The sequence below is a fragment of the Nicrophorus vespilloides genome, unplaced genomic scaffold (genome assembly GCF_001412225.1).
Source record: "Nicrophorus vespilloides isolate i.1.1-1 unplaced genomic scaffold, Nicve_v1.0, whole genome shotgun sequence".
Lineage (NCBI taxonomy): Eukaryota > Metazoa > Arthropoda > Insecta > Coleoptera > Silphidae > Nicrophorus > Nicrophorus vespilloides.
The window spans coordinates 112,787-138,211 of NW_017099374.1; the positions used below are offsets into that span (position 1 = coordinate 112,787).

Consider the following 25,425-nt stretch of genomic DNA (forward strand, 5'->3'; position numbering starts at 1 on the left):
ACTATTATTTTTTTATATAATTGGTATTTCTATTTATATCTTTTTCCCCACCATTTTTTATAATAATTATTTATTAGTCAAATATTAAAAAAAATAAATTCCCAAATATAGCATGTTATTATAACATTTCTTCTACATACTTATAAACTTATAATCATTGGAATATCAAAATCAAGAACATCAAATCTTCTAAAGACGAAATAAGTGATAATGTTTAGAAACCTAATGTTTACTCGTTGGGTGTCCGTAGTACATGAGGAATCCTGGGTCCGGCGCAGTGTGTCTCTCGGCACGACACTGACAAATTGCAACACTACTTATCGATTTTATGTTCAATGAGAATGTATCTAAAACGCTCATAAATGTATTAATATTAAATAAGCTATACATTATTTTGAATTAAACGATCAATTTTGGGTATCGCAACAAACTAAATAATACAATGCTGACGATTAAGTATATCTCCTACAAAACATTTATAGGGTGTTCCAGCAAGACCGGAAAATCTAATTTTTAAATAAAATTCAAATAATACAACACATCTGATAAATACCCTCTTCGACTTTACTTAGCACGACTTGAATAGCTGTGGGCTTGATTCCATAAATTTTTGACTTCAAAGAAACATGGAAAAAAAATCAAAAGCGTTAATTCTGGGCAGACAATTCTGGTCAACCAGGAATTGTCTCGTGCAATAATACCATTGTTTAACGTGATGTGTGGCCCCGTCCTGTTGGAACCACATTATACCATTTGAGTCACATAAAAGTGGGTTATTATGTCCAACAAAATGACGAACGGTAGCGTCATTTTGTTAGAAAACTCACCGTTCATTTGTTGTTGTTGTGACAGTAAAGCGATGGAGGACATTTAGCAGATGGATTTTATATATAATAGTAGTATGCAGATAAGACACAGAAAAAAAAATCTATATTTTTTATATATAAGTTAGCGTAATATCGTTATAAGTATGGAAAATGATAGAACTTATTGAATTGCCAGCAAAGATTTCAAAGCTGATAGACTTTCTTACTTATAATATATTTCTTTAAATCGATCTCAAATTTCATACAAGCACAATTTGTATGATTAAAAAAAATGTATTATACTAGTTATGATATTTCAGTTAGGATTTTTAAGAACTTGTGGAAATCTGTAATACAGAGATGTTTTGTTAATAATTCACTGATATTTTGAAATAATCAATTGTAAAAACTGATTTATTGTATATAACTATTAAGATAATGAGTCACAAATGTTTCTACTAAAGATCAAATAAGATTAAAAAATATTGCAAATCTGTTATTAATATACATACGAGTGGCTGATATAAAGCGATAATCAGTAAAAAATATGCTTGCATGAAATATAAATTAATTGTAAACAATTCTTTTGATTTTTATATTTAACTTTAATATAATTTTCCAATAATCACCTAATAAACCACAAGATCCTTAATATTTTCTGATGAGCAACTTCATATTTCTTTAATGTGCATATGAAATTCGTCAAATTGTGGAAATACCGGTTGATAAATTATTTATAATTAAATTATAATATGTCACAAACCACAACCGGAATTAACCAATTTTAGTCAATAAAAATTAATAAAAAATTCTTAATAAATCTTATAAACAATTACAATAGATATTGCCATTTTCAATCAAACAAGTACTGTTTTGTTTCTTATAATATCTTTGATTATTACTTTATAAACTGACTGAAAGTATGTACCAAAAAATAATTAACATTTTCAATTATCATCATTATCAAGATTTGACGATTAAAAATACTATTTATTGCAACAAATTTCCAAAATATAAAATAAACACAATAACATAAATCAAACTAAATTAAACAGCTGCAAAAGACTATAGATTTTGCTGCCCCTAAATAAATTATTATAAGAACTTCATTAATGCAAACCTAGACTCACCTACATATTATAAACTTTAATATCATACGCTTATCAACAAATGACATTATTCAGTTTTAATGAATACTAATAGTAATGATAGTAACTTGTCTTTAGATATCAAGATATTGATAATGGTCTAAAAAATATCATTTCAGGTGTGTTAAAGTTAGATATAAAGCAATTGAATTTATTTTGATAGCTTAAGATTTGATATATATTGATCTGTCACCATTTGCGACCCCCCAAAAATTTTCACTTTGAGAATCACTGGTTCAAAGGATAATGAAATATTGTTGCTAGTTTCGTGATCCAATGTGTTGCTATTTGTATAACTGGTTACATATTTAGACATTATCGAGGAATAATTGTAGTTTTTTATTTCGTTTCACAACTTTTATTTAAATCTATATTTGATACATGTTTCACTCCCTGAGTGTCATAATGCAGAATTGTTACAATTACAGGGAATTGATAAGTTTCCTTATAAAAAAAATCAAATGGAATGGCTTTCATTCACATTATTTAAATCGACAAATAATACTTTATCAAATCCAAAAAGGGGTAGAAAAAGGGCCAAAGAGATTTAAACACACATCATACAAAAATACACTCATTGATAAAAAGCCTTGTGATGAACTTTTTTCTGCAATCCTTCGATAAAGATATTAACACAAAATGCGAAATAAACGCGTGCTAAAAGAGTGCATTCAATTGAAACTTCCTGCATTACAGAGACGTTGGTGGAGACTAAGAGACACTTTAAATACCATTCTTAAGTAAAGTATTAATAAGAAATTATCATTTCATTGTTATTTCTGTATAATCAATATTTTATAAAATATAAATATTATTTTATTTAAAATATTTATTGGTCAAAATAAATAAATAAATTTGGTTTTTATGTTATGAATAACATTTAAATAACATAGATATGTAATGATGTGAAGAATATTTCTATATGCTTTAAAAAACACTATGGATTCATGGCTAAAAGATATAAATTAATACCGTCGCTTTTAGTATATGTTTTTGCGGTATAGAAAATGTAAAACAATCGCTAATGCTGTGCCATATATATGCTATTAACGACGTGAAAATAATTTATACTCAAATGAAAGCAACTACCTATTTTTCGGACTATAAGACGCACCTTTTCACAAAGAAAAATGGACTCAAATTTTGCGTCTTATGGTCCGAAAGTAACATTAATATATTTTTTTCAATAAATCGTCTCTAAATTTGAGGTGCGTCTTATAGTCTAAAAAATAGGTAATTCTTTTTAATATAAAATATAAACTTATTTAGATTTTTAAAATAATTCTGTTACATAAAAATATTATATGGACACAATAATATTGGTACTATTAAGAGAAATCTTACCATTATTAAACATATAGCGCCCCAGTGCCCAATGCATCTATTATTCTAACATTTAAATAATAACCTCTTATTCATCAAAAATAGAAATTTCTTTTTTTATAATATTTGTCCTCATATTTTTTTTGAGAAAATTTGGAACAAACAAAAGTATATATTTTTGTCTGTTCCAAATATTTATTTCATACCAAAAACATCAATTAGCATAATGATTTAATATGATGAAGGAAAATGAAGAACAAATAATCTAAAATATGTTCGTATTTATTCATCGTCTGGCTACATTAAGAGAAGGAAAAAAATACAAGTAAATCATTAAATCTTATTTCTATTTTCATCGGCATAAAAATATACAAATATCAGTTCAACTGCTCGACCGGCCTGAAGTGGTTCAACAAGTTCACCGTCCAATCACTGTCCACTCCTTTGGTATATTCTCTAACAAATCTATAATTACATATCGAAATCTTCTGCTGGTATTCAGGAATCATTCCCATGTTGATCGGTGGTTCTTCACCTCTCTCACGCATCTGGGCCAGGCCGCGCAAAGTGTGATACACCATTGTTACTTCTACGTAGCGCTTCTGGGGTTTACCTTCTTCCTCGTTAAAAATTACACCCACCTGCAAAAAAAAAAACAGAAATAGGAGAAGGTATACAGTATTTCGCATGAAGGAACACTGATAGAAGAAACCTTTTCTTAGCCTCTAACTTTTGTAAATTGTACAAAACATAATTTGGAACAAAGTTGGAAGGGTCGACTAGGGTAATCCTTTAGATTGTAAAAAAAAAACTTAGTTAAATATGACCACATTTATGTACAAGCTACAGTTAACATTTGTATTTTCGTTATTTCGTCAATTTTTTATGAACTGGACATATTGTTCAGAATATAAATATTTAACAAAAAAAAAATTATTAAACCCAAAATACTTGTTTATAACTTTTTATTTTGGTTATAAATTTCTTATAATTATATGGTTGAACAAACATTTTAAATGATTTATGTAAGTAAGTTTTCAGATAAGTTCTTTTTCTATAAACAAAACCAAGCAGCTGAAGCGTATTCCACAATTTATTTTCTACTCTACCTGCACCTTTTTACATGTGCTTTCTATAGAAACACATTTCCTTGCTACTTGCAACTTCCTATACAAAACTTTTCCCAATTCTAATTTCTAGAATAGTTTAGTTTCTATTGAAATTTGCAATACCTGTATACAATATTCTAGTTTCAAGTAAACTTCGTAACGCTAATCAATTATCGTTGCCAGTGAATCCCAAACTGAATTTAGTCTCAGTCCACTCAACTGTCTGAAAGCCATCAAGGAATAATAAAGTTACTCGAATTTCATGGAGGCACAAGTACAGCGCTGTAAAAGCTTTCATAATAACCAAACTTCCGTCGTGATTGCAATAGAAAGTTAAAGAAATAAATAATAGTCTTATAATACGATTTTCTAGTGAAAGCACTATAAAATCAGGAAGAATAAAAATGTAAAATGTAATTGCAAATTTAAATATTCTATTAATAGCAGCAAAGAAGCATAATTACTTTTCTATTTCTTATTATAATTATTACCTGCACTGAACATTTGAATAAATATGTCATATATTGAATAAAGAACTAAACTAAAGAACATTTGTTCAATCACACTAAATGTGTAATAAAATAGAAATAATTTTATAAAAAAAATCACAACTTGCATATTCACACAATTTTTTACCATTTGACCTCCTAGAAGGTTTAACACAGAAAGTAATGCTTTGTTTAAAAGAAATTATAGCAGTAGACTATCTAAACTTGTTAGATTTTGCACACCATATTTAAATAAATATTTCTTTCCTATATTGTTCAAATAAAACATGCAATTTTAATGTTTATAGTAAAATTTAAATCATAATATGAAAAAAAAAATCAATAATTAAAAAGTAGTATATCTACCTGATAAGGGAAAGAGAAGTATATGTCTTCTTTATTAATAGCTATTTGTTCACGTTGGGTCAGAGACATCAATGAGAGTGATGCTTGCAGTTTAGGTATAATGTCACCATCGACTAAACCATTCAATGTTTTTACATCTCCATTAGACAGTTGATTAGAAACCACCTAAAAAGAGAAAATAACAAATAACATTACACATCTTCCCCAAATCTGTGTTCTAATAGGTACCTACTTCCACAGCTTGTTTGGCACCAGAAACAAAGTCAGGCAAGTTGAAGTCTTTATCAAAGTACGGCTTAATGATGAAATGGGCCAGAATGAAGTTCCGCAGGGACTTGATGAGAGAAGGCCACACCACCTCAGGGAAGTTCATCAAGGGCGGCAGCTTCGCCTTGGTAGACACATCATTCTTATTATCATTGCTTTCACCACTGCATAGCCTAACTGCACCTATTTGAACCGAACGTTTTGAGGTTAGAGCGGTTCCATTTTGATACAAAGAAGGGCATCTACAAAAAGTGCTAAGACTCGCGGCACCGTTGATTCTAAAGCCGGGTCTCGCCGATCCGCGAACGCATCTCAAAATCAGATTCAAATTCATGTCTTCCTAAACATTAAAAAGAAGTTACCACTATGTACATTGGATTGTCAAAAAAAAATAAGATTTGTGCGAGTAGGTTTTGAGTTGGCAGCGCTGCTTGTTTTGAATACAGTTAGTCTTCGTATAACGCGGTCTTATAGAAGTACCGCGTTATATAAATCGCGTTATCTGAGACTCAGTCAACATAGAAGACGTAGAATTACTTTTTGTTATATAATAATATAAACGGATAAACCTATATGGTTTTACGCATTATTACTGCAACCCAACCCCAATCAAAAAATAATAAAATTTCACACAATGAATCCAAACTTTGGTTAATTTTTGTCCCAACCAGTGTCAGTCTAAGATACCTCATATTAGTTCATAGCCTCCAAAGATAATTGAACTTTTATTTGATTATACTTCTGTATTTTTTTTTTCATTTTTCCATTATTATTCTATAATTTTATATGTAAGATTTATCACTTTTATCGAAATTGAAAGTAATTTAGAAAAATAAATGTAATTAATAAAATTTTAAAATAAAAATCAAGATAATTGATAGTTATTTGAAAAAAAAAACGCTTTACATATTAATTACGTACATGTAATTATATAATAGATTAACAAAAATATGATTTTTAATGTACATTCCAGGCATAATACTGAGAAAAACTTCAACAATCTATTGTATAATAAATATTGTTAGTACATTTTTTTTGGAATGGTAGATAAAAAGTAATTTGCGTAGATTTATAGATTGCGTTGTACAATTATTGCGTTATACGAGGTTTTACTGTAATTGTTTTAATTTGGTTTTAATACATTTGTTCAAGTTTGGTTTATGATTTATTTTAGGAATTACGTTTGCTTTGGTTTCATATTTGTACCTTTAAATAGCTGTAGTATTTAAGCCAAATAACTTCTTTATGATAAACTTCTATCTGGATGAGCTTTACGTATTGATAATATTGTTTATTAATAATTATTGTTGTAGGCAGAAATAGTGACGTAAATGAAAAATATTGTTAGAGTATGTTTTGACTAAGTTCCTGTTTGTAGAAATACCTTTATAGATTTAGTTTGCACAAGGAACATCTGACCTTTTTGTTGTTGCTGTTTTAAAGTTTGAAGTTGGCGGCTTGTCTACGTGGGTGTGCGCATGCGTCGCGATCAGAGTGACAGTGCAGGTGAATGCGCAATGGTGTTGGTAGGTCCAGCTGTTTGGAGTTGGTGATTCGTGGGTGAGAAGAGAGCGGTGTGTGTGCGAGGATTGCTTTGTCTTGGAACGTCCTTTGCGTGTGTCGTCCTGCCTTCTAGTTATTCAGTTGTGAAACTCGCTGAGAAACGGTCGCAGAGTACTGACGAAGTAGGTCCGAGTTGGTTATCCTCTAGCAAAGCAGTCTTTCTGATCCTTTTTGTTTTGCTCTTGTAGTCTTGAATCGTCTCCGTCAGTGTTGGCCGCCGTGTGGATAATCTCGCTCCGCAGTACCAGTCCTTTTCCCCTTTTATTTTATTATTATTTTTTTATATTTTCGTTCGCTACGGAACCAATGGCGTCATCGCAGTGTGCCTAAAAACCGAACAGAAGCAGCGTTTCCTTTTGTTTGAATCCTTCGGTTTTTTCTATTTGGCATTTCCGCATCTCGCAAAGATAGTTCTGTGGACGGCAGTACAGAGGGAGAGAGAGAGCTAGAGAGGAAGGCATCGGGAAAGTTGTGAGTGTGGAGTATTATAATAAAAGTCCGTGGAATATGGCAGCGACGAGGACGAACTGTAGCGCTCTGAGGGCCCTCGCCGTGGAGTACAAATCCTTGCAGGAGGAGCCCGTCGAAGGTTTCTGCGTCAAACTCGTCAACGAGGATAACCTATTCGAATGGGAGGTCGCGATTTTCGGGCCCCCGGACACCCTCTACATGGGCGGCTGTTTTAAAGTAAGTACCATTTCCAAAATAATCTAAAATTTTTATACTTTTCCATCCTGTCTTGTGTTTTTTTTTAACCATATTGTCATGAACCGCTGCAAAAGCAAACAAACCTTTGTTTGTATCGCTACGAACGTCAATGTAAGGTGAAATTACAAGTTAATTGTTTAGGCTTCGCAACGAAAATAATACAAAAACAATGAGTAACGACAAATTGTCATATAGATTTTCACTTACGTGTTTCGTGATCGATGTTCATTACAAAAGGCCCTCAATTAAGATGTTTATTGACAGATCAATACCACACAATGTTCTTAATTAATTTACGAATTTCCACTTCCAAACCATACATTGTTTGTATTCCAATAATTATTTTGATTGTTAAGATAAAATGATATAGCAACTTTGTTGCACGACATTTCTCAGCCACGATCATAAATAAATAATTCTAATGCTCTAATTACTATACAATTATCTATAATCATTAAAAATAAGCATTCAACATTTCGATATGATTCATTTACTACAATTATATTAAAACATTAGTTAAATCTTCATTTATACATTCACCAAAACTTTACAAGCTAATGTATATAAAACTATTATTACAAGAATACTTCACAAATAATCCCAAGCCAGTGTTTATTAAACTAATTATATTAAAGTTGATTTTAAGTCAACTTTTTAAAAACAGGTAAACAATACTCGTTTAAATGGGTCAACTTCGATAAAAGTATTTTTCAATTCACAATTTTCGAATAATAATACTCGTGAATATTTTATAAATACAAATACGTGAATTGTGGAATGCACCGTTGTATTGATATTTCACTATTGTATTAAATATATATTAAAAGTTAGAGATTTTTTTTAAGACGATGACCTGTTTTATATTAAAATAACTCTGGTATACTAAGAATAGCCTTTTCTAAAATAAGATAATATCTAAAGGATTAAATGAATATGTTAATTAATAAAGTTGGAGAATTTTTATTTTCTTTTTTCAATTTGCACTATAGAAAAATAAATGTCAAGAAACGCTGGTACTTATTTTTTGCTGTACACATACATATATAGTACACATGTGATATTTTTGCTATACGACGCCTTCGATTTTTTTGGCATGGCATTCAATGTTTTCCGCTTAATATTTCATACTGCTTTTCGATTTTCCTCACGTACATTTTCACCAAGACGTATAAACAAACAATTTCGAAACAATACCTATGTTATGATTATGATATTTTCTTTGTAAAACTGTATTTTGATGTTTACTCATATTTAAATAAACACTTGATTGTACGTGGCGAATGTTAACAACACGAGTCGTTAATTCGACTAAGGTAGAGCAGGCCAATATCTTTTCTACTTGAGTGGAACTAAGATTATTTGCAAATGTTACAATAATATTAATATAAAGACGAAGGAGCTTGACCTAAAAGTTGATATCCAGATGTGAGAAACCTCATAACAAATACAGATTTCTATAATCTGTTCAAACGGTTACTTAATTGAATTCAGTCAACTGAATATACCGTTCCTCGTTAGATGCAAGGGCAGAAAAATCCCCCTTTATAAAGCTCGGTCCAGTGACTTCAAAAACGTTATAATGAGATTTGGTTACACGTTTTACGCTTGGTTGATTTATTATTAAAATTTATAATTAAAGTCTTGTGATACATTTCTATATTAAATAAAATTCAATATTTAATAAAATCCTAAATAATTTGTTGCTAATATATACTTGATTCTACATAATAGAATTATTTTGGAACAAACGATTGCAAAATTACATTGCATTTTACGTTGTTTCAGTTTAAGTTTCTATATTTGTTCAAATATATAAAAACTGTATAAATATATACAAACAGTCTTATTATACAGAAGTTATGTAAGAATGTAGTTATATATTTAATTAATTAAATTTGGATTTTATCCAAATTTGTTACATAGCTGTTGTTTAAAGTAACGTTTCTCAGATATGTGAGTACGCAAGCAGTTTGTATTTGGAAACCCTCTTTTTTACTTGAAGGTTTTAACAGGTATGAATTATCTTATTAAATAATGAATGTATATGATAATAGAACATACAATACCAAATGTTAATAGTTCCAAGTATATTATGAATGTATTCATTACATTTTTAACTTGTTATGTATCAATGCTCGTAACTAATTAATGTAAACCCAATTAACGCATCTTTATTTTTCGGACTCCTAGATTATGCAACAAGAACGTCCTTTCATTTCATATTCCGAATACACACAATTTCATCATTGTTAAGCGAAGGTCTCTCCAAGTATACAATTCACTTGTGATTTCATTGAAAGAAGACACAAAGTTCCATCTAAATAAGTTCCTTTGACTTCCAAGGTGTTCCGTCCTTATACGTTTTCAATATACCTTATATTATACCTTAAATTTCTCTTTAGAAAATTAATATTAGTTGCTATAAGTTCAAGCATTAAGTAATGCTGTAACCTTCTTAACAGATCTGTATTTGCCATTAGCATTTTAAATGAAATGTTAACCAAATGTGTTTTTTTTATTAAAATATATGTATTTGACAGATAAAAACGATATTATCAAATCTTGCTAATTAAAAATGTATCGATTGTTTTTAATGATTGTCAATTGCACGTGTTCTAATATTAATTAATTTTTCCTCGTGTAAATGGGTTATTTTCTACAAACGGAACGTTCAAAGAGAAACGGGAAATCATTAATTAATTTGATTTGTCTGATTAATTTCGGAAATATCACATAATTTGATTTACATAATAAATATTTCTTAACATGTGAACATAAACTAGTTTTATTAGTGGAGTTTGAAATATTTTGCACATACAATATCTTTACCTTTATTTATATATTTGAGCAGAAAGTTTATATGAAGTGAAGAGTTTTGGGTTCCTTTTTATTCTATATATTTAAAATAAAAAGCATTTCCGAAGGCTTTCCTCTTCTTAAATATTACCTACAATATAGATTCATGCATGTGCACCAGTAAAACACTAGTATTACTAGACGCAAGGTCGTAGTCATCTAACGTTATCGACTGGATAATGATATCAATTATTCTCAAGGTGTATACTACAAAACCTAGTCTCGTTTCTTCAATTATTTAATATAATCATTGTTAATATGTAACAACATGTTATGTGTCAATTTCATAGAGATTTTATTTTGGAAGAAAGCGTAAAATTACACAAAATATTTGATGTTTCACAATCCGCGTTTCCATTTATTTACTGTTCTGACAACATTTGACGCTTATCATATATTTGTTGACACACCGATAATGGGCGAACGCTAATCAATACAGATCAGTTTTTGACATAGGTCACATGTTCTCAGATTCTTACATGTTCAGATTGTTTAGCCTTGCACATGGCACATTGGAACATCGTCCATCTACCATATGTGCTATCAGATTTCAAGAGTCTTCTGTAATTTCAGAAAACATTTTCAAAATATCCTCAAATATCCAGAAGAGCTATTCAATACCAAAAAAAACCTACTTATAATACAAAATACTGAAAATATTAGTAGATAAATTTGCTGTAAAATGATTTTTATAAATTCAATTAATGTTAGTAAGAATGAAAAAAATGTATGTAACATTTGAAAGAATTCATAAAATTGAATTACATCAGATTTTTGAACATATTTATTTAATGCCATCTAATTATAAAAAAAGAAACCGGATCTTTGATATTAAATTGTATTTATATTAAGATAAACCTATCAAATATTAATTTATTTTTATGAATAATTTCCATAGTGCGTTACACGAAAAGAGGAATTAATGGACTGTAGTTTTTCAATTACATTTTAATTGTTGTTCTATTTCTTTGATTTATCACTTGTACATTAAATTTAATAGTTACTTTCTTCGCGTTAATTGATATATCCAGATATAATTATCTGCTGCACATGAAAATGAAACTTTCTCGTTATTAGTTCCTACAATTGTTGCATATGATTGTTCCGAATGTAACGTTCCTGTTATTTATAGGAAACGAGTTGTATAATTCATCGCTTATCGTGGGTCTTAATATTTTGTATTCACCAATATCAATAAATGTCACTTAATAGTAAAATATACACTTTGCGATGACTCAAAAAGTCAAATCATTCGAACACAGGCCTTTCTCATCAGTATGATGGATTTCGGTCTGGTTAAAAATGTACGCAGATGGTTTGTGCATTAATCATCTCCCCCCGTATGGATATGAACGTATTTCGAGTCTCGTTTTCTATTGTTCATGGTATTATTCATGCTTGAGGACCAAAGCTCTTTTGCATTCATCCCCTTTCCTGTATTGCCGTTCATGTGTTGTCTCCTACAGCGGCGTGATCTTCTTCATTCCCTAATTGTATCCCAAACTAATTTCTAATTTGTTCTCTTATTACTTTCAGGCTCGTATGAAATTCCCACAGGACTACCCGTACTCTCCACCGACAATTAGATTTTTAACTAAAGTTTGGCATCCGAATGTATATGAGGTGAGTTGTATACTTTTTTTTGTTATTTCCCATGCATAACATATTTCAACAATGCGGATTTGCAGTTGACACTGTAATAATGCACGACTTGTTTTCACGAAGGCTTTTAGAAATGCACGTGCGTAATCCTATATATGGACTCGTATATTCCAAAAAAATAATATATAAATAATATTTTTAATGAATATGGTGATATTTACATGTAACCTCGCTTTCTTGTGTTCAAGAAAGTAATTTATTTCTAAAATACTTCCAATTACTTATTCCACTTTCCTTGATTTCAACATGACTACTCTAACTTCTCGTGTCGCAACTAAAAATGTAATTTAATTAATACATATAAATTACACACGAATTTAAGAAATTATAAGACAAACATTTACATTTTTTATATTTATAATAATTTGTCATTTAAGTCAGTTTAACTGATTCAAAACTTAAACAAGTTATTTTGAAAAGTAATCAGTAACCAAATAAAATTGTATACTGTTATTTACTAATCATATGCCAATTGAAATAATATCGCAACTTTTTTTTATTGAAAAATTGTATATAATCAAATTGTTTGTACTTTATTAATGGAGATTTCAGAGCTTTTGTTTTTCCCCATTGTTTGAGAATTTGTTCGTTTGTTACTATTTTGTGTTGTTAACTACGTGACTCAGTATTCATTAGAAATATTTTCAATTACACGTGACACAAGTGTTTAGGTTTTCCTGTACTTATAAATAATTCCCGGATGGAATATAGAGAACATAGAAATATAATTCTTGAATATCTACACGCGAATACAAAAATTTACACCCAGTGAGCAAATTGTGTACGAGTATTAACTTGATCCTACAATTCCGTTCCGTTATTAGCACACTTGCACACCTTTGCCTACTTTCTAACTGCTACCGTTCTTTTTTTTTATTCTTATCCATTTTTTTGTTCCATGCTCAAAACAATACCCATACAAAGTGTTTTATTACGTTATTATTTCATAAATTCAGACTTCCTACATCGTAAATCTCGTTGCCGCAGAACTGTATACATAGTGTATAACTTTAGGAAGTGTTTCGACATCTTTACTTTGATAAAGCACATCTTTCATTTGGCTATATGTAGGTCGTCATTCAGAAAAGGCCTATTCAAATTACATAATTTAGTACAAATTAATAGTTTGTCGGTGAACATATACTCTTAATTGATATACCGTAAAATCTTGAATATAATATGTATAATTTTAGCACCCAAAAAACAGTATTTTCAATAAAGAATAAACGCACGTACAGATGGGATAGTACCAATAATTTGGCCCTAATTAAAGTAAGCGCATTGTACACGATATAGTAATTAATTTGAAGCTAATTAATTTAAAGTAAAGTTTTCTACTTATCCGCTCAAATACAAAAATGTTATGCATTGTTCATTGTTATTAATACTTTACGTAAGTAGTTCAAAAACTCTTCTCGCGTCATTAAATGCGGTTCGTAACTGTACTATTATCTTAATCAAATACACGATACCGTAAATTAGAAGGTATTAATGTAAAGCAACAAAGAGCCATAATATTCTATATGTTGTTGTTGGAACAGTTTGAGGTTGCATTTGTGTCCACCGATGGTGTTGTGAAACTTCATCTTTCATAACGTCAATAGCAAAGTTTCTTTCTATACGAGTAATCTTCACCTACTTCATAATCTAACGAAAATGGCTAAACTCACTTTAAAATGTCTTTAAACTTAATATATTATTTTATATAAACATGATAAATGTAATTGAAATCCGGGTGATACATTTAAAAGGTGTTGAATATATGAATGCTATTGTTGTAAATGGAAAATAGCCACCTTTTATAAGTGCATTGAAATATGAATTGTAATTGTTGCGATATGAATGTTGCTCGGTAAATAGACCGAACAGAAGTAGATTCAGATCGAAGTGGACGAAAGCAAAAACGTGCAAGTAGTCTAGAACGCGGTGAAAGTTATCAATATAATTACAATACCGTTACGACACGGATACACATTTTGAGAATGACAAAATTTGCTTACATTTGCAACGTACGCAACTCTTGAAACGATGGCGTGGGTCTTCCAATGCATAACCAAAGTCATCAAAATCGAAAGTTTAATCAATTTTACATTTTTTATTATTACTAGTAGTTTTATAATAAAAACAATATAAACTGAAATTTTTAACCCAAAAATCAATGGTAAAAATATAGTTTCACCACTAATTTCGATGTATTTGGTTTTTATACATGGTTTTTCACTTTTAAGAAGAATTGTCTTATAAAACTTCCAGGTTGTGAATTTCATTAGTTTCCTGAAGCATTATTTCAAGTTTATTTTTAAGTGTGAAAAATTGTACTTCGAACTTTTCCTTTTCGTTTAACTCGGTTACGTTCCCTTGGGCATGAGGTTTTAGCTGTTCACAAAACCGTACATGGCTCGTTGTTCTCTATTGGGACAGCGTTTCCTCTGCTTTAGATTGAATTTGGCAGAGATTCTCAACAAAAAAAATATTTCTATTGTACAGGGTAGCCCGTGACGCTCATTATTCTTATGTCATTTATACAAAAAACGCTTTGGTCTGTTAAATATAATTTGTTTGTTAATGAAGTTATGGATTAGTTCGTGTTATGGACGTTAAGGAAACAAAGGATTTTATTTTTTGTAGGTGACTACGTAAATTGAATAGAGTTGCAGTTTTAAATTCACGCACAGTCACTGACACATTTCACACGGCTGAAGGACCTCCTCAGATGCTATTTATCATGGTTTTGTAGTTATTAATAGTGAATTATATGTTCCTGCAACGTGTATCTGTTTAATTCAATTTATAAACGTGAAATTCTATATTAAAATCTGGTTAGGATAAAAGTTATTTCAATGAACCACAAACATGTATTTCTTGTGACGAACGTAGACTCACTTTAAACAAAGCCGGGCGTCTGCGAAAACAAAATAATCAAATTGTTAGAAATTTAACAGAATTTAGCATCATAAAAAATAGTCTTTTTCAAAATTTCTTCTTTTGATAATGACTACTAATATTATTTTCATAGAGTTGATGAGACTTTTTATGTGGAATAAGGATATGAGAAGAAATACTGAGTCTCTTATACACGTCCGTTTGTTTATTACTTACGTGCAGGTGTTTTGCCTTAACTGCGGATATATTATACCTGCATCAGCTCTCTCAAAGTTAAATATTTTTATTTTTGTAACCGCAATTTATTCATGACTCTTAATGACTTGAATATCAACGATCATCATTCAATATAAGTGTTTATAAACCTATACTTTATTTCTATATAAATTAATTGTTTTTTAGGGCAATTCATATTATTAATAGAATTATAAATGTCCATAGCTTAGTGAAAAATAATATTTCATATTATTTTTTAATAATTTCTTTAATATTGTCACTAATATAACATATATGTGAATTATCATTAGTTGAATTATTGGAACATTTTAATTTTCTTTTGCAAACTTTCACTTTTTTTTTTATAAATCTTTCCCTTTTCTTCTTTTACATTACCAAATAACAATTTAAAGGTTTCGAGTAATGTGCGAAGATTCTTCCGAAAGTCTAGACACGTCCGTGCTTACAAAAACGAATTAATTCTTGTTTGTTTTCTTTCTTCTCGTTTCTTGAAGAAAACATGCACGAAAATAGGAAACGCGGCAATTAAATATTATTATCATATTTTGTTTAAAACTTTTCTTGTTTATTTCATCCATGGATGTTCAGAAATATTTATTGTATTCCAGTCTGAACTCCCGTTGATCACGATTTTAGAATATTTATGTGACTACTGTCGGCAGTGGCTCAGCTTAGCAGCAGCAGCAACCTTGGCAGATCGATACTTGGCATTTGATAAATATTTTCAGCTAGGCAAAGCAGTCAGCAGGAATAATAATATTATAAGCAAATACATATAAAAATGCGAACGGGAAACAGATAAGTGAATTATTTCGCTACGGCTTTATTCTCAAGGCCCACTTCCTTATGAGTTTCAATATTTATGGATCGAACGGGTTATTACATAGAAACCATTTCCGTTGATATTGCATTGGATTTCGATCTCTTCGGAGTAAAATTTTGCAATTCGTTTAGTCATTCCTGGTTTTTCATTTATATAATTATTACATAGATTGACTTCCTTAATTACTTAAGATTGTTCTACACTTTGTTAGAAAATGTATACATGTGATCTAGTATTACAAAAGGCTATTCAAAAACCTTGTATTACGTAACCTTATACTTTAGTAACATAAATCGCCGATGATTCTCTTTGTACCATGTGTGAACAGGAATCAGTACTCCATATTCTGATACATAGTACAATTTATTTCTGACATATTTTGTAAATTAAAACTTACTGGAGAAGACAATTATGTTTAAATGAAGTACCAGTTCCTCTGCTGTTTAAATAGTATATTCAAGTTTCCTCATTCTTCTCCATGATATTTGATCTGTTTTATTCTTGCGTAACGTTTTTTTTTTGTTAGTCTTCCTGCTTATTCAAAAAAAATTAAAAATGAGTGAAGGTTATCGACAAAATATTTGAGGTTTTTGGACAAAATAAGTTTTCGTTTCAAATCTTTTGTTACAGTAATGAAATTCTATATTGAGAATCTTAAGCTATATAATTTAAAAATGAGAACAACTTTAATCGAGATTGATTCATCCTATATGAATTAATATTTTAATTTTAGTGGAAACCAAGTTTATTATTGCTATATACATAAGTACAGATGAGTAGCAGAGATAAGTGTAGAAAAGACTAATTTTATGGTCGTTGAATGAACGAAAAATTGTGTGAATTTAGTTAATTGGAACGTGTTAATGGTCGGCTGAGCGTCCAAGCATCAGCCGGACGTGTTTGTTTGCGAGTGTAAAAAGACCTTAAAAGGCAACGTCCTTACCGAGTCAACGGCTTCGAGGGAGACTCACAGCTGGGAAAGAGCTCTACAAGAGAGAACGTGCTCCGGGGGTCAGGTTAACCTTCGTATGACTCCTAATTGTCCCGGAAACGGAATTAATTGCTCAACGGTAGATAATTCGACACACCACAGCAACAGCAACGAAACCAAAAAAGAAAAAGACAGATCTACATTTGCATTTGAAAAATCATGTATTACAGACTGGATCATTCTGCGTTGTCCTGCAGTCTGCGTTTCTTTTTTTTTTGTATTCTTCTTTTTTTGTGTTCGAAGGTTGTTGCTCTCCTCGTGTACATTTACCTCTCCGAATGTGAATAGCCTCAAGTTCGTGGAGACGTACAATGTGAAATTAGATAATCCAATGTCGGGGGATATCGTCTCTGATGCGTAGACAACGGCTACAATTTTCAGACGCGATAAATTTTATACCCACAAGGTTGCATCCGGTTAAGGAAAAACTACAAGTGGAAAAAGGTAGACGGTATAAAAATAAATAAAAGAACCGAAGAGCAGGTAAAATAAATGTGATCGATGAACCTCTGGCTTTACATTTTCATATTATATTGTAATAAAAAAAACATCATTTACTGTATTTAAACAACGTTAATCTTCGCATATTTTCAATATGTAACAATTTCTTAAATTGGTATTTCTATGAAACACATAAGAATTGAAAAACGCGTACATTTTACGGATTCAACAATTGTCGCTTTTGTAATTTTTTGTTCCGTCATTAATTTGTGATGTATTTTAACAGAATAATAATCATAATTTACTAAGAACTTCAATAACATTATTGCAATAAAGTAGTAAAAAACATTATTTTATACATAAACTTTATGTATATTTCTATATTCTTAATTGCTCTTTGCTTACGTCCCAATGGATTTCCTTCAATATGAAGTAGTTACAGAAATTTAATGTAGTATAAGAGGAAACGTACGGACAGTTCGGAAACGAGCCTTGCAATCAATTACTTAATCGGAAAACGTGTGTCACGTTGCACCGTTTGATGACGTGCACATTTCCCTTGAAACAACAACTTGCTGTTACGATAAAGAATATTTCGCAACAGTTTCTCTAAACTCCGGCTGCTGAATTTGCTTGCTACACGGCACGTTCCATATTTTTTTCTTTACTTTTTTTGGTACTCGAAAATGCACGTTGGAGTCGGAGAGACCGTATTTCGTTGCAACGCCCAACATCTGTGCATTAAATATTTCGAACTTCAACAGAGATGATGTTTATAGATGTAGTAGATGATGTATATACTTAAGGGGGTCGAAGCAGATGATGTGGTCACCCCGTGCTGAGCTAAATATGATGTCCCCTGCAAAGCGACAATAAAACTGTTATTCGAATAATGATGATTAATTATCTGTAGATTATTATATAACGTACAAAACAATTTGTCGCACTTTACAATTATTAAATAATTAGTTTATTTTCAATATAACCGTACCGAAGAGTAATAACCGTCAAATAATACAATTCCAGAAATTAATATCATTAATAGCCTTTTCAAATTAGTATTCCCAATAACACGAAAAGTCCTTCTAGTTTTTCATCAACAAATATATAATAGAATTTATATTGTTTTTCTAAACTTCTATTGCATTGCAATTTTAAAGATTAAACTGAATCCTTAAGCTGGAGAAATTAATCAATTTAAAGTGATATATAAAAATGGATAAAAACTGACTCTGTACAGTTGTAAAAATTGTAAATTGTAAAAATGAGAATGTTACAATAGAAGCTTCAAATTTGGTAAATGTATACATTTACTGAAATAAATGAGACAATGATAAATGAGACAATTTTTAGAGATAAAATAAATGTAAACGAAAAATGACGCACCACAATTGCATGTTTATTTTTCTACGACTTATGGTCAGAAAAATGCTATATGTACAGATTAACCTACAATAACAAAAAATATAAATAGTTAAACAGCTATGAGTAAACGTTTAGTAATATTTTTTGAAATAGAATTCATTTTGTCAAACTCACACAGTTTTGGATTAGTTGGATTTAAACTAATTCTATTAAGATTAAATTATTACTAAAAGTAGATTTAATTGCTTTTGAAACAACTACTTAATGTGTATGTAACTTGATCAGCATTATTGATAACTCGTTTTTTATGTATCAACAACAAACAATGTTACTTGTATGTTATTTGTAAATATGTTTGTAGCAGTTGCGTAAATTAAAATAATACAGAAACAACAATTTCAAAATATTTGTTTACGCTTCCTGAAATAGAATCAAATTAAAACAACATCGTTAATTATTTATTGTATGAAATGTATGATTTTAAATTGAGTTATAAATCAAATTAATTATTTGCTTTATGTAATGGTATAATTTTGCGTTTGAATTTAAAAATGCATTTGGTTTTTATTTAATAAACTTTGGTCGAATAATTGCGGTCGACGGCATTTTCGCTGCTCGTATCTCGCAGTTATCAGTGATTATTGTTTTTTAACGTTATATTCATATTCGTAATATATAAAGATAATGCCGTAATTTGAGCTATACTTTGGCAAACAAGCGCATTGATGAAATTTAATAGTATTGAGATATAGTAATGTAGGTTAATATGGCGTGACTATTGGCTTATGCGCTTGTTATATTTTTTATTGAATATAATGGCGAGGTGAAAGGAACACGAATCGACCTATATAAAAGTACCCAGGATTATATTTATATAGGTCATCGTTTGACCTTTCGGCTCGATTCTCCTGCAATGCACGCGCAGACACGACTTCAACATCATACCTCTCCTGCGGTTCAGAGGTATGAGGAGAGGAGAAAGACGACGGGTCAAAAGGAAGTAGTCCCGAGCCTTGGAATTCTTTCGTCGGCAAGCCGACACGTTCGGTTCTTTGTCCCGGAGATTAACAGCATACTAATTCTCTCCACCAAACAAAACGAGTCAACAAACTCGAGAGGGCAGCCAGATACGATCGCCGGACACGGCCGGCTGAGACGATGACTAAGAAGGCAGACCTATTTTCGTGTGTACCTGCTGCTCCTCTTCCTCCTCTTTACCTCATTTCTGATACCTTGTATTTAATTGTTTTCTCTCTCATCTCACGTATTTATTTCTCTTTGTGTTTCAGAACGGTGATTTATGTATAAGCATTCTTCATCCACCAGTAGATGATCCGCAGAGCGGAGAGTTGCCCTGCGAACGCTGGAACCCGACCCAGAATGTCCGCACCATTTTGCTCAGTGTAATCTCGCTGCTCAATGAACCAAACACCTTCAGCCCCGCCAACGTAGACGCCTCCGTTATGTACAGACGCTGGAGGGACTCCAGAGGTCGCGACAAAGAATACGAAAACATCATAAGGTACTTTAATCAATTCCTGCAGCTGGTGAATTAGCATTGGTATGATTGAACAGGTCGATTTGAATGAATATTTCTTTATCTGTATCTTGATACGGCATTCTGTAAAGGAAAAACCTTTGTTTAGTATAAATGATATGATATGATATTGCATATGACAGTTTATTCGATTCGATTGAAACTTCCTTGTATAGAGACACAAAATTGTTCTATAAGGGAAGAACCATTAAGAAATTATCGCAAATAAGAGATTTCACCGACTCAGTTTACAGTGGAACCTTGGTTTGCGAGCATAATTCGTTCCGGAAACGTGTTTTTAATCCAAAGCATTCGTATATTAAAGCGAGGATGCGAGACGAATACCCACAATCTCTATTGCTATACTTGGATTACAAAATCTTAAATTAAAAAATACATTAGTAGAAAGAAATTAAATTAAACTATACTTATATTTAAAATATGTTTACTATGATTGGTTCATTATAACTATGTTTGGGAAAATAATATTGCAAATAACCTTTGAGATTTAATTACATGGATACCACGCAGAAACTATCACTACCCTTTCCATTCTTCGATTTGATATGACGTTTGTTTTAGCTATGCAGAACGAAAACAAACATCATCAATGACTCCTAATGACTCTTCCTACATTATTTGTTATTTTGCTTTATAATGAACCAAACTATTGAAATGTCAGAACTACATTCTTCGTCAACAACATTTTGGTTAGCGAATTTTATCGATCTTTTCTAAAACAAATTACATTCTGCGGTAATTTAGAATCGGCCACCGGGTATCCATCCCGCCTCTTCTGAGCATCTAAATGTATGCAGCCGATTCCAGGTCGATTTAATTTTAGACCAGGGTTATTCGAATTCCTTCGTAATTCCCTCCCATCAAAAAACAAGAAAGAACACGAATCGATGATATAAATATTCTTCAAATATTTGGATATAAATTCTTTACATTCGCCAACAGTTTTTCTTTTTGTAATAGCTACTATATTATGACGAACTAAATTATTCTCTTCTTCGCTTTATCACGAATCTGTTATATAATGTTGTGTAACGAACGGTGACATATTTGGTTCTACTAAAGTCACGTATTTCGAGTTTGTTCAGTGAATTTCTATTAAAATACTTATGGGGTGACTTCTCAGAAGTTAAGCTGTAGCATGTTAGTGTTTTTGTATTATTGAATATTAAGTAAATTGCAATATTCTTTCAACATTAAATACAATATTTCAAGGAATCTTAACTGATTTCTAATGTATTCATATTAAGAAGCTTTCCTATGAATATTCAGTATGTATGTGTTGTTTGTTATATATAATTGCTTAATACTTTAACTATAACTTCACATAATAAAAAATATACGGTTCTGATAAAGCATTATTTATGCTGAAAACATCCATCATTTTAATAGTTGTACAATAAGCAAATTTGCTACCAAAAAGATGTATGATAATGCATAGTATTTATTTTATCAATAAATATTTAAACGCCAAAGAAACTCGGAATTTATTAAACGGCATTATCTATCTACACGTGAACCGTTCGCGAAAACAAGTTGGTTAACTACGTAGTTCTCTCCCATTGAATAGGATTCGACTTTAGTAAACAAAACAAATGCGATCTTGTCCAAGGTATTTCAGATGCACATTTTTTCCGATTATCTCTTTGTCGCGTTGATCACAACAAGGTTTCGGCCTTCTCCAAAACTGGCAAACTCATTCCTCATTACAGCCGTATTCTATATCTGCGATGCATTGTGCACATATGCATATATATAAGTATATACGTATATGATCTTTGTGCTTTCATTATGATTTGATCTTCGCTCAAGGTGAGATGAAGCAGCCAGCACGGTGAACCTCGTCGACGAGGTCACGGAATGAAAACAAAAACGCAGTATAACATAAACGATATTTAAAAATTGAAATCGAAAGCGTCACATGTGCACTGTACTGTATGTGTGTTTATATCCAGTCGTTCAGAGTTTGAGTATCTAATTAATTACTTCTATGTTGTTTATTTTGAAGCGAGTTTGCGAGGAGATTATGATAATTGCAATTTTTCGTTTAGGGTGTTTTTTTTTATTTCGGAATCGTCTGATCGCGTGATGATGCGTCTTGGTTTGTTTTTATTGCACGGGTCTGTTCGTGGGAATGTCCGTCGGCGAAAAATAGACGAAAACCGAGAAGGGAGTGTATTAAACTCCCAATTCCGAAAGCATCTATCGTGCAATGCGTCGCGACGCTATTTATATATATATATCTACATGTATGTTTCACATTTTTGTTAGCGCTCGGTATTTTCATATGTTCGCATACAATACAAATTACGCAAATGCAGATAAAGTAAACGTCTTTGCCATTTTAAATATATATATTACACTAAGTTTGTAATAGTAACTTTAGGAATTGGCTTATCATTAAATGGCATTCAATTTAATCCTGTTTGATTTGTACATACATTTAAATATACCTTTTTATATCCTGTTTTCAATTAGTAGACTATACTACTACTACTTATTGGAAGACATTTTCTTCAATTTATATTTCATCTTATCAGCATCAACCATAATTGACATCCAATTTATATATGATCATGAAATGTATTAAGTTAAAATTTTCATTCAACGTTCAATCATAACTGCTATATTGTAATCATATTATTAAGCCTCTATTGAGTACTGTAAGATCTTCATATATTAACATCATCGGAAACTCTCACTTCAATAAAAAAAGCAATACTTCAAATATTAAATTACTTGAGAAATAAATTAAACTTATTAAGAGTAAATTACAGTCGATTCCGCTTAATCGGGACTAGTATATTTATCCCTCCGATTAAGCGGATGGATTTGCCCCTAATATGCGGAATCGACTGTATCGAATAACCATCATATTTCTGCTTTTCGAAATGTAACACGAATAAATACAAGAAATTCTCATTCCCCAATTCTAAGTTTATTTCTCTTGTCTTATAGTTTGAAAAATAGGAATGGAATATGTTATGGAAAAAGAGAGTGTATGTTGGAACATTTGGTATGTTGTTTGTTGATGTTTCGATGGAGAGAAGTGATGCTTGAATAATTTTGGCTATGCAGATACGATTTATTGATCTGCCATGTAACATGGTTATAAATCGTTGACGTTATATAAGCGCATAGTGAGTGCGTTTTGGTACAGGCTGATTAAAATTAATTGATGTTATGCGTGGTTGGGCGAAAGTTTCAATATTAAATCTAATGTCGCTGTGCTATGGGTTTTAATGGTTTCAACTAAAAAAAATGTATTTTTCTTGTTCGTAATTAGGAAGCAAGCGATGGCTGCCCGCGCAGAGGCGGAACGAGATGGAATCCAAGTGCCTCTGACTCTCGAGGATTATTGTATAAAGACTCAAGTGAAACCAAACACGTCCGATTCCCAGGTGGAAATGACCGACTTTTACGATGATGATTACGACGAGGAGTACGATGACCCATCGGACGGCTCGGACTACGAGGAAGACGAAAACGACAGCGGTAACGGAGAGTCGTGATCCCATGGTAGACGTCCCTCGTCCCATTTTCATAACACACTGTACATTTTTTAATTATTATTATTACCTTTCTTTTCGATTAAATCCCTTATTTACTAATCACGGTATGCAAAAAAAAAGAAGAATAACGAAACGAAAGAGGTTTACCAACGAGCGTACATTGGTTTCTTGTAAATATTCCCAGGTTCAAAAGAGTCAATTCGTCTTAGCGCGACACCATTCGAATTGTTTGATACATACAGGACAAGAAAGAAATAAGATTTAAAAAGAACACCGCAATAAATTAAGGAGAACACTCCACCTAAATTTCCAATTTAAAATTTCCATCCCCCATTAAGTAAAGCAAATAGAGCGAGATGAAAGAAGAGGACGACATGGAATTGTTGTATTGATGAAGCAATTTGCCGATGATACAATTCGGAATATTTTCGTTTTCATTCAATTCGATCGTTCGCTTTCAATTATTCAATTGTAATGATTTCATTTATTATTATTTTTCGATGCGTGTAGACTCTGGACAGACGCGGTACGAATGAAGAGAGACGGTCGAGGATTGTATATAATAATTATGTTATGTTACGCGTAACGGAAGTAGGCTCATTATTATTGTCAAAAAGAAGAGAGGAGTAAAGAAAGAAATTTTTAAAAAATCTTTTCATTTAGTCTAATTTTAATATTTAGTTAGGTATGTTTAATTATTATTATTTACTACTTGTATATATTACAAACATTGTTTAGGATTGCGTTCAATACTATAATTGTTTTTTTTTTTCTTTTGAATATTTATTTAGTTAATTGAAAACATCTGTTTTGTGCAGACATAATAAAGTGAGTGTATAAAAGAAAATTGAGAGGAAAACGAAATACAAGTATATTTGAATTTGCAAAAAAAAGAGAAATAATAAGTATTAGATTGAGTATGTGCATTTTTATTTTTTTAATCCCTTCTTTCGGATTTAGATTTCTATTACATTAACGTGTGTCACGTGCATTTGATTGCTGTTAGTGTATATTTTCGAGCTGGAGAAAAGTGATTTCAGTGATGTTTGTGTCTAGTGAGAATTGAATGTTCATCATCAAAAATTCTAAAAAGCAATAGTCCATTGCAATTGTATTATGTTGCCAGTTTTCAGTTCAACTGAAAATGTGCATATTTAATGTATAATCACTATTCATAAAACAATTTACGTCATTGACCACACAGTTGCAATAAAGTATTTAAACTAACAAAGTGTATCATCAAATTTATAAATCAAAGTTTATGACGTCTATAAAATTCACTGCAAATTTTAACTGTTCCAGGAATGAATATAAATATGCAA

The 25,425-nt window shown here is 30.9% G+C and overlaps 2 protein-coding genes across 3 annotated transcripts; one reads left to right on the top strand and one right to left on the bottom strand.

The window, feature by feature from the left end:
* Window positions 1-3,576: 3,576 nt before the first annotated feature.
* On the bottom strand, window positions 3,577-5,909 carry LOC108564403 (uncharacterized protein C2orf47, mitochondrial). Its single transcript, XM_017923438.1, has 3 exons — window positions 5,473-5,909; window positions 5,241-5,405; window positions 3,577-3,918 (listed from the first exon to the last, which is right to left on the bottom strand). Exons 1-3 carry the CDS (start codon window positions 5,839-5,841, stop codon window positions 3,655-3,657), a joined length of 798 nt encoding a protein of 265 aa, XP_017778927.1. The 5' UTR covers window positions 5,842-5,909; the 3' UTR covers window positions 3,577-3,654.
* A 1,099-nt stretch (window positions 5,910-7,008) lies between these two features.
* Window positions 7,009-24,295, top strand: LOC108564411 (ubiquitin-conjugating enzyme E2 R2). 2 transcript variants are annotated; one of them, XM_017923453.1, is made up of 5 exons: window positions 7,009-7,196; window positions 7,259-7,757; window positions 12,171-12,257; window positions 20,326-20,558; window positions 23,878-24,295. In XM_017923453.1, exons 2-5 carry the CDS (start codon window positions 7,578-7,580, stop codon window positions 24,101-24,103), a joined length of 726 nt encoding a protein of 241 aa, XP_017778942.1. In that variant the 5' UTR covers window positions 7,009-7,196; window positions 7,259-7,577; the 3' UTR covers window positions 24,104-24,295. The 2 variants fall into 2 exon arrangements, with proteins under 2 accessions (XP_017778942.1, XP_017778941.1); XM_017923452.1 differs by having other exon boundaries at window positions 7,009-7,192.
* The last annotated feature ends 1,130 nt before the right edge of the window (window positions 24,296-25,425 follow it).

Coding starts and splice junctions, on each gene's coding strand:
- LOC108564403 (XM_017923438.1), bottom strand. CDS start 5,841: ATGAATTTGAATCTGATTTTGAGATGCGTTCGCGGATCGGCGAGACCC. Junction 5,406..5,472: donor GTGCCAAACAAGCTGTGGAA/GTAGGTACCTAT, acceptor TTCTCTTTTTAG/GTGGTTTCTAATCAACTGTC. Junction 3,919..5,240: donor ACTTCTCTTTCCCTTATCAG/GTAGATATACTA, acceptor TTTTTTTTGCAG/GTGGGTGTAATTTTTAACGA.
- LOC108564411 (XM_017923453.1), top strand. CDS start 7,578: ATGGCAGCGACGAGGACGAACTGTAGCGCTCTGAGGGCCCTCGCCGTG. Junction 12,258..20,325: donor GGCATCCGAATGTATATGAG/GTGAGTTGTATA, acceptor TTTGTGTTTCAG/AACGGTGATTTATGTATAAG. Junction 20,559..23,877: donor GAATACGAAAACATCATAAG/GTACTTTAATCA, acceptor GTTCGTAATTAG/GAAGCAAGCGATGGCTGCCC.